The following is a 10,685-nucleotide window of genomic DNA, read 5'->3' on the forward strand; positions in this document are numbered from 1 at the left end:
TCAAAAGTCTTTTGGTACCGACTATGCCTTCCCCCAATAATATTCCCTCTCTTTTATTACTATTCCTCCTTTTTGCCATACCCAATCCCCCTCCTATTTTCCTGCAGGTTAAGATAGATTTTTATACCGCTATTAAGTATGTATGTTATTTCCTATTTGAGCCAATTCTAATGAAAAAAAAAAAAAAAAAAAAAAAAATATTCCTTCAAACTCAATTCATAGCCACGCCCTCTGTCCATATAAAAGTTGAGTTACAAGTAACATCCTCCCATCTAAGAATGTAAACAGATGAAGCTTATTAAGTCTCTTTTATCACTTTCAAATGTATTTGAAAAAAATCAAATTTTCCAGTCTTTTTATCGCAAATGCTTGAAAATCCTCTATTTCATGGAATAACTACCTTTTTTTCTGAAGAATTATATTCAGTTTTATTGAGGAGGTGATTCTTGGTTGTAATCTTAGCTCCATTGCTCTCTGGTGTATCCTATGTCAAGCCCTCTGGCCCTTTCATGTAGAAGCTGCTGAATCTTGTGTTATCTGACTGTAGCTCCACTGTACTTGAATTGTTTCTTTCTGGATGCTTGCAATATTTTCTCCTTGACCTGAGAGTTCCAGAATTTGACTATAATATTCCTGGGAGTTTTCATTTTGGGATCTCTTTCAGGAGTGATTAGTGGACTCTTTCCATTTCTATTTTACCCTCTCCTTTTAGAATATCAGGACAGTTCTGCTTGACAATTTCTTAAAAGATGATGTCTAGACTCTTTTTCTGATCATGGTTTTCAGATAAACTAATAATTTTTAAATCTTTCTCTCCTGGATCCATTTTCCAGTTGTTTTTTCAAAGAGATATTTTATATTTTTTTATATATTTTTTGTTTTGCTTTATTGTTACCTTAATTTCTCATAAAGTAATTACCTTCATTTGCTCAATTCTAATTTTTAAGGTATTATTATCCTCAATGAACTTTTCTACCTCCCTTTCCAATTGGCTAATTTTGTTTTAAAGGCATTCTTCTCCTTAGCCTTTTGAATTTCCTTTTGCACCACTCTCAATTCCCTAATTTTTCTTTTCACTTACTTGATTTTCAAAATCCCTTTTGAGCTCTTCCAAGGCCTGAGCTCAATTTTTTTTTTTTTTTTGAGACTTTGAATGTTAAGAACTTTGGCTTTGTTTTCTTCTGAATGTGTGTTTTGATCTTCCTTGTCACCATAACACAATTTATTGCTTTTGGGAAAAAATTGTGTTAAGGCTAGGAAAAAGGGAAAGGATTCTTTTCTCACTCTTTCAAATGTTCCCTTCCCCCCAAATCAGCTTTCAGTGTTTCTAATAATTATAAATCTTTATATTTTGTTCTAGACTTAGAAGTCGGGAACTTTAAAGAAACAAGGGGAAAAAAGATGTTAAGGAAGTAGATTCAGCAATATTAAACTGTAAAAACTGTATTATAAGGATATGGTTGAAGGAATGCAGAAAATTAAGGGAAAACAATTTTCACAAATAATTTCTCAGATAGGATGTAAAATGGGTGGGAATGTTGCTATGGTACAGGAAATGATGAGCTGGCAGATTGGGAGAAACATGGAAAGATTTCAACATATGAAGGAAGACATTAGCCACCTTCAAAAAAATAAATGATAAAAACAAATAAACAGTACAGTCTCATATGTGTGTATGAGTATGTGACTATGTTTATGGATATCTATGTATAAAACATATACAAACATTTATATATGTATATGTATGTATGTATACACACACACACACACACGTACACACATTTTTCTTTAGTGTGGTAGGGGAAAGGAGTAGAAAAAAGGTACACAGCAGAAGACAAAAGAAAAGCAACAAGGAAGCAAAGAAAAAGCCGGGTAGCTTTGAAAACATGTAGCTTCTATCATGTAGGTTTTCTTGAAATAGTAAATTTTTGTTGAATCCTCTATAATGGTCTGTTGTGTGCAGAGCAACTTTTTTCCCCCTCATTTTGTATTTAAATTAAAAAAAAAAAATTCCCATGGATATTGTGGTTCATGCAGTCATGAAGAGTCAGTCAGCCTGATTAAAAAATGGAACAAATCAAGGCAAAAAGAACGAAACAGCTTCCTAAAAGCCACAAAACTACTCTTAGAACTAGAACTCTTGGCTCCTGCCTTCTATCTTTAGAATTCTTTGAGAGGTATGAAAGCTTGAAAATAGTTACAAAGTAGACACCCAGTGTGAGTTAAACACAATGTGGTAATGATGATGAATACAGAGATAACTGGGAAGAAGAAGAATGATTTAAGGTGAAATAAATAAATCAGAAAAATAATGTACACCAGTGGCCCTCAAAACTTTCTGATCTCAGTACTCATTTATACTCTTAAAAACTGAGGAAGCCACAAAGAGCTCCTGTTTATATATATTTATATCTATCCATAGTTATCATACTAAAAATTGAAACATATTAGTATTATGATGAAAATAATTTTGACTTGTGCTCTCACTGAAAGGGTCTCACCTTAGATCATACTTAGTAACCACTGATTTACAAAGTGATACTAAAAATGCAAATTAAAAAAAAAAAAAAAAAAAAAAAAAAAAAAAAAGAATATTGTGAAATTGTAATTAAAGTTGGCCCCAAAGACAGAAGAAAATGTACCTTCTTCAATTCTTTGCAGAAGTGGAGTGCTACTGGCATAGAATACTATATATACTATCAGATTTAGTCAATGTGTTTGCCAGCTGCTTTTCCCCCTTCTCTTTGGTTCTTTGAAGCAGTGATGAGGAAGGAATATATTTAGAAATGATAGAAATTTAGATGAAGTAAAAACAAAAACAGCAATAAAAATCAAAAGACAGTCAATTATTCAATTTAAAAAACAAACTATACAGCCTAACTATCTGAACAAGAACCAGTCCGCAGTAATGCCCAAGAAGTGGTCTTCTAGCTTTCCCCTCAACACCTCTCATGAAAAGGACTCCAGTACCTCTTAAGGCAGATCATTTTTACTTTTGGATACTTTTAAAAGGCTTTTATTTGAAGCCCAAATCTACCTAAAGGTTTTGGATAGCTTATTATTATTATTTAGTACTTAGAAGGATATAAGGTACTAGTTTTTCTTTTATAGGTAAAAGTGGAATGGAGCAAATTGAAAACAAATTATATATATATTCCTCCTCAATGCTCTCCCCCACTACGTATTATATTCCTAGGGACTATATGCCTTCTAAAGATGACAATGAATTTAATAGTATATTTCTTCAGTTTAAAACTAAAACCTCCAATTTTTTAAAAAGTTATTGAGCATAAAGAAGTACAACTATTTCAAAATTTATTTCTCTTAGTGAGAAAACTGTTTCTTATTTCTTGTTCTCCAATGGAATCGTTCTTAAAAAAAAAAAAAAAAAATCATACCAATATTGAGAACAATGTCCAATAGAAACAAACAAACAAAAAAAAAAAATTAGAGGATATCATAAAGCCTTTATTTCAAAGGACATTCCTCCTCCTCCTCTGCCTTAAGCTTAATGTTAAAGGCCACATAGTAAAATATCAATATACTCTAGTATGAGGAATGTTTGACATTCTTTCATTTGCTTCAGCAGGTAAACTTTCTTCTGACCTATTTCTTACTACTTGGACTTGGCTTTTTCAGATGTTCACTTATTTAGAAAGTCACTTTCATGTCCATACATATAGCTGTGAATTCCTTTGCAACTTTTAAGAAAACCTCAACAAATCACTTAATTCAAAACAATTTAAGTTCCTAAATGGCAAGGAGTTTTATTTTTGTCTCCATATGCTTAGTGCCTAGAAGAGTGCCTCACAATAGGACAAGGAGAGTCATTGTGATTTTATTAATAAAGGGAAGTCTTACATGATAGCGATTCTCTCTACCAAAGTGTGCAAACACCAACTCTACAATTTAGTCTTGAAAAGATTTGCTTAGAGTTCTGAGATCTTAAGTGATTTCTTTGGGGGGGAAGGGGGGTCATACAGCCAGTATATGTCAAAGGCAAAGTTTTCCTGACTTTTATTTGATATACAATGAAATATTCGGTACCTGAAATGTTAAAAGGGGTGCATTAATGCATTTTTAAAGGACATGTATGGTTATATAGAAAAATCTGTTTAATTACTCTAGAGAAAAGGAAGTCTCGAATATTTTAATGTAGTTCCTAATAAAATATAGTATGGTACAGTGCCTTGACTTCGAGTCAGAGAACCTGAGTTTGGTACCTATTTACTTACTATGTGATTTTCATTTGGCCTATCTTCCCTGGTCTTTGGAGTAAAAAATTCTTTCAAGTCCTTTTCCAAATCCAGATTCTATAAATGGATATTTATAATAAACAATATTTCCAAGTAATGAAAATATTGGACTTGAATAAATTCATTAATGAATATCCATTATTTTTGTGTTCTAAATTTCCAACAGTTGAATAGGAATTAATTCTATAAATAAACTAGGAATAAAAGTTATCACATTAGATAGATGCCATGTCATGCATTAAACAAAGATGTTAGTAATTAGACTAATTAAATATGTAGCAGTATGTGAAACAGCTGACCAGATAATACTAATATACTGTATCCTAATATAACAGCTTTTAACTTGCTCTTTCTACTCCATATACCGATACTGAAAAAGTAGAGTTCAAAGAGATTTTTCAAGTACTTTAAACTGGATACTGAATTTAGCTCTAAGAATTGGCCCCTACAATTTCTTGATTAAATCGCTTCTTTGGAAATGTGGCAGAGTTTGGAGGGAACCGCAATCTAAGGCTTCTTTATCAAACAGTGACTTGGTGTGAACACCTGTAGCTATTATTTAATAGTCAGACAAAATGAACATGAAAGCTTTTATGCCTTTAGGATATTCTAGGGGTTATGAATATAGAAGAAATTAGGATATGTAGTGAAGAGATAAATCATTAAGTATATACTATTAAATGGATAGTGTGCAACCAGAGACTTAGTAGCAAAGGTTTTCCTTGTAGTTACCAGCCTTTTTGTGGTTGGTAATATATTAATTTAACAATGCATGCGTGTGCACACTTCCCTTTCCCAAACCTTCAATTATTGCTAGTTTCAACAAAAGTGAAGGACATAAATATCAAATAAAAGACAAACAGTGTACAGCATAGAGTGCTAGACTTGGAGCCAGAGAAAACTGGATTCAAATTGTTATAACATTTGCTATGTTTATGGCCAAACTCATCGAACCTCTTTGAGGCTCCCTTGCCTCAGGTGAGGTCATCTCTTATAGAAAGCACTGAAGAAGCCAGCTTGGTCTAAGTACCTTTTAAAAACCTTTCTTTCCATGAGGCTTGAAGACAAGATGCACGCATTCTAGTGACCCTTTGCCTTCTCCCTCTGTAGCCTCAAATTGCACCCTCCTGTAAGTTTATGAACATCATAACTGTTATAAACTGTTATAAACATCAGTCACTATCTTTTTTATATGTATTATTCAGACAAGTTACTACAAATAGTAAGAATAACAAATAATCTTCCCCCCCCCCCCCCCAGGCTGGGGTTAAGTGACTTGCCTAGGGTTACACTGCTAGGAAGTGTTAAGTGTCTGAGGTCAAATTTGAACTCAGGTCCTCCTGAATTCAAGGCTGGTGCTCTATCCACTGCACCACCTAGCTGCCCTCATAACAAATAATCTTAAAAGGTTGAGAGGATTACAAATAGGCCAAAAACCCAGAGTTCAAACCCAGTCCTAGACACTTCCTAGTTGTGTGATCCTAGACAAGTCACTTAACCTCCAACTGCCTGACAAAAGGATAGCCCGGAGAAGGAAATGCCATCCCTGATCTCAGGAAACCTCAGGGACAGTCGGTGCCCAGGATCGCTAATTCTTGGACATAACTGACCAACTAAACAATTTACAGTTGAAGAAATTAAGTCATGCTTGGTTACATGATTTGCTCAGGGTAAATGCCTAAGGCCAAATTTGAACTTAGGTTTTTCAGACACTGGGCCCAGAGCCATTTCACTGAGCCACCTTGCTGCTCATAATTACCCACAGAGTAAAAAAATGACTAGCACCCACTGTCATGGGAATTTAAATGTCAGTTTATGTTGTGATTTGAACTATCTAAAATAGGAGATGTTAAGGAAACTATAAATCTTTATAGCAAGCATGCATCACGGGAAAGTTAGCTAATGCAAAGGACAGAATGTTAAAATGGAAATGTAAACAACACTTAGCAACATTAAACAGTTCAAAGGAGAAACTATTATCAAATGATAATACAAACGTTTATGTTGCCTTATTTGAAATATACTACCAAATTAAGCAAATTAAGGAGGGAGAAGGGAAGAGGACTCTACAAGAGATCTTAACCTTTACTAATATTGAGTCATATAACGATCTTAGACAGAACCTTCAACATTATATATTTTTAAAAACTCCATTCCTAAAGAAATATGGAATTTTAAAACTTGTTTACCAAGAAGTTATCTAACAAATATATAGGTTAGGATTGACTGCCATTAGAAAATGTACAGTCATAGGGCATAAAATGTTAATTTATTTCCTAAACAACTTTTAAAAAAACAAAACCAATATTAACTGAAAAAAATCAAATTTTAGAGCAGAGCTGGATTATACCTTAGAGGCCACTGGATCATATTTCTATCATTCCAAGTAGAAAGAGTCCAGCTACTTTTAGAAATTCTCTCCATTAACTTGAAATCACATACATTTACACACTGTTTCTAAGTCATCACATTTGTGTTTTAGAAGTGATTTTTCATGGCTATTCAACTGGAGTATCTAAAAGTATTAATAAGATGGGGGAAGAGTCTGAGGAAAATTAAGTAAATTTTAGAGTCATCAGGTTAGCCACAAAGGTCTTGTCTTCTTCCTAGTATAGCACACTGTTAAAGCCAAAATACAATGGAAATCTGTTATTTTAGGAAGAATCTGAGAACTTTGGTTCAAATTCTGCCTCCAACACTTCTGACCAGGGGAATACCATGTGAATTACTTTACCTCCCAAAGCCTCAATAAGGGGGGTGAAAATGACTTTTCTTTCTAGTTCTAAATCTACAATCGTCTGTACCCTGTGACAAGGTAAACCTAATGGAATCCAAGTAAAATAATATACTTAACTTCATAACTAAGTGGTTTCTGTGACCGAAACACTTGCAAGACACTAGGCACATGCACCCGTTTATTCACTATTCATAAGGGAAGGTACTTATATTTTACTTAAGAAAGGTATCAGACATAAAGATTATAAGTAACAAAGGTCACAAAAACATGATTCAAGTCAAAAGTGTATAAATCAAAATAAATTCAGTAGGGAAAAAAAAGTATTCTCACCCCCAATGGTACTCTCTTGAAATTCATGAAATTGGCCCTTCACAAATCGAAGTACAAGACTTGATTTTCCAACAGCAGATTCGCCAAGAAGTACTAGTTTAAACTGGCAAATTTTATTCCCAGTATTTGGCCCATTGGGTCTTGTTGCTCCTCGATTAGCCATGTCCAAATGAGAATAAAGTCCCTAATTTCAGGTATTTAAACGGTAGACTTCCAGGATGCAAGGTGTCAATAATTTTCTTTCTACTGGCAATAACCTGTTAATCAAAAGCACAATGAATATCAAGTTATTAATGTAGGAAATTATAAATCAAATTAAAAAAATCTTTAATGACTATAGTTGAATATTGCATGACAGTTAATTTGATTTTCTGAATTTTATTTATTTAGCAAGTTTTACTCCACAATTAAAAATGTTAAAGATTATAATTTTCAAAAATCATCTCTGTGTTACCACTGGGGCATTTTATTGCTCTGAAAATGCGTTTAGCTTTTCATCAATAACTGCAGATAGATTGTTACAGATATTTTCAATAATATCTTGTACAACAAATATAATAAACATATAGTTTACATAATTTAAAATCACCCAGGAGTATAGGTGGTACAGTGGTTTAAATAAAATTATTCTGGTAGAAAAACCACTCCATCCTATTTCTTAAACTTAAGAGAAGTATTATTGAACAGTATTATTTGAGAATGACAGCAAATATTTTTCTTCCAGTTCTAAATCTACTATCTTCTGTACAACCTTCTGTACCCTGTAACAAGGTAAACCTAATGGAATCCAAGTAAAACAATATACTTAACTTCAAAACTAAGTGGTTTCTGTGACTGAATCACTTGCAAGACACTAGACACATGTACCCCTTTACTCACCTTTCATAAGGGAAGGTACTTAACCCCAGACCGGTTACCTTCTCTACTTCCCTACATACTTAGGAAGTTATTGAACTTAGATATCTCTAGTAAGTATTTTTAAGGCACTGTTCTGTTAAGTCTTGCATTTAAGCACTGTTCAACTCCTACTCCCAATGAAGAATAAATATTATCTATTGTTCTAATAAGACATCCAGGTAGTTCAGTGTATCTAATGCTGGGCCTGGGGTCAGGAAAACTCAGGTTCAAAGCCAGTGACCATAGCAAATCACTTAACCTGTTTGTCTTAATCACCGGGGAAGGAAATGACAAATCACTCCAGTATCTTTGCAAAGAAAACCCCATACAGGGTACCGAAGAGTCAGACATAACTGAAAAACAAATTGTTCTTAGTCCATAAAACCATGTGGAATCATCTATCTACAAAAATTATCCATAACTTATGGGACTTACTAGTTGTCCACATGTTGGGGACAATGATTAAATGCTAATGCAATAAGTAGAATTAAAATGCAGTAACACACCTAGCTAGGATATGACGGAGGTAATGAAACACTCCCACAAACTGCACAGTAGATTACTGAGCAAGGATGTTATGTTTAAACTTGTTAGCTATCTAACAGTAAGCCCTTTGAGGGGGAGGAAGTTTTTTTTGGTCTATATACATACAGTGCCTAGCAAATAGAAGCACTTGTTAAATGCTTCAATTCAAGTCAACACGCATTTATCAACTATCTACTATCTGTATATTAGGTGTTTAATAAATGCTGGCTTATTATCAGATACTATGCTGCTAAACAGGCATTAAAAAAACCTCAATTGGAAAACTTAAAGATGAATAAATTCCTGTGGTAATTCCAAAATTTACATCAAAAAGCCAGATTTACATAAAAAAAAACCCCAGGCCTTTTAGACTGTCAGTAACAGTAGATAATAATAATAGCTAACATTTAGGTAGTAGTTTACAAATAACTATCTCATTTTATCTTAACCTTGAATTGTTAGATGTCTATTCCCATTTTATAGACAAATAAAATGAAGCTAGAAAGGTTGTTTCTCCAACTGCTAGTCCCATACTCTATCCACTATTTGACCAAGAAGCTTCAACACTTTGGGACTTTAAAGGCATTTTACTGACAAAAAATGTGAGGTTTGCATTTCATACAGTTGACTTTCGATATTTAACTTTGCTGTTTTCTAGTTAACAAAAAAGTTTATCTGAAATATTTAATTCAATTAAGTTGGGTGGTTGGACTAGATTAAGTAAAAATAAAGACTTGTTACACACCATCCGGCTCTCACAACACACCACTCTCCTCTACAAGAATATTTAAATTATTTATCATAATATTTTAAGAATGCAAAAGATAGCTAAGAGGATGATAACTTATCACAGGTATTTCCTCCCGCCCCCATTCCAGCAGATTTTAAAAACAAGTCCCAAGCACTAAAAATATAGACAAAGTAGGAATCGCTAATTTTTCGGTTCATAACAATGGCCCACAATGATATAGCACTTTAAGGTTTGCAAAGCACTTTTACAAATATTACCTCATTTTATCCTCAAACAGACCGGGAGACCTTATCTACGATTTCTTTAAGTACCACAACAGTCTTTTCAAAATCTTTTTAGAAGGGGTGTGGAGTCAGCATTTCATCAGTGAGTAAGCTGGGTGTTTGCTCTCCACCTCGGCAGAGGGAACTCCCCCACGGAGGGCCCGGAGAGGACTTTTTAAAAAAAAATCCACAGGGTTCGCCGTCCTAAGCGAGCTTTTTGCATTACAGACGACACGGTTTTTCTCTAAGTCTCCCCACCCAGCCGGGGGTTCCGCAGACACTTTTCCCTACATCCCCTCAGAGCCCGGCAAAGACCTGGACGAGATCAATTCGTCCCACCCCCATTTTGCATAGAAGGAAACTGAGGCCCGGAGAGATTCGGGGGCAGGAGCATTGCAAAGGTTTGTCGGCTCCGGGCTCTGCACAGACACAAGGCCCTCACTCCGCGTTAGCCCAAAGGGAAGCCCAACAGGTGGACGAAGCAGCACGGGCTGGGAGGCTCCGGGGACTAGCCGGGGCGGTTCGGTCGGCCCACAGCGCCCTTCCCGACCTGGACCGGCTATCCGGGGCCGGGGAGGGCCTCGGGCCGCCATCTTGGGCCGGGAGCAGGGACACCGGTCGGGTCGGGCCTGGCCTGGGGCCCGTGGCCAGCTCGGGACGGCGCGGCTCCGTTCGTTACCTGGCGCGGCGAAGCCGGCGACTCCTCAAGGACGAGGCCCGGGGCCGGCGTCTCCTCTGCGGCCTGGCTGCGCCTCCTCGCGCCGCTCCCTCCCTCAGACTGGCCGGTGCGGGGCTCGCGCCGCTGGGGCCGCCCCTGTCGGGCTTCGTCCCCGCCTCCCGCCGCTCCTCCCCCTCGGCCGGAGCCGGGCGCCCACGGCCGCCGCCGCCGCCGCAACCGCTTCCTCCTCCGCCCCTTCCTCCTCCGG

The 10,685-nt window shown here is 36.2% G+C and overlaps 1 protein-coding gene across 2 annotated transcripts in view; it reads right to left on the bottom strand.

Moving 5' to 3' along the window:
- Positions 1–10,685, bottom strand: part of RAB5A (RAB5A, member RAS oncogene family) — a 57,126-nt gene that overhangs the window by 26,197 nt on the left and 20,244 nt on the right. Inside the window, exons 1-2 of one of the 2 annotated variants that reach the window (XM_074269206.1) lie at positions 10,439–10,620; positions 7,324–7,580 (exon numbers count right to left, since the gene is read on the bottom strand). In XM_074269206.1, coding sequence (XP_074125307.1) covers positions 7,324–7,486 — 163 coding nt within the window. In that variant the 5' untranslated portion in view covers positions 7,487–7,580; positions 10,439–10,620. Of the gene's footprint in view, positions 1–7,323; positions 7,581–10,438; positions 10,621–10,685 lie in introns of those variants that run through there. The other variant, XM_074269207.1, reaches the window with a different exon arrangement.

Source organism: Sminthopsis crassicaudata, chromosome 5, assembly GCF_048593235.1.
Source record: "Sminthopsis crassicaudata isolate SCR6 chromosome 5, ASM4859323v1, whole genome shotgun sequence".
Classification (NCBI taxonomy): Eukaryota; Metazoa; Chordata; class Mammalia; order Dasyuromorphia; family Dasyuridae; genus Sminthopsis; species Sminthopsis crassicaudata.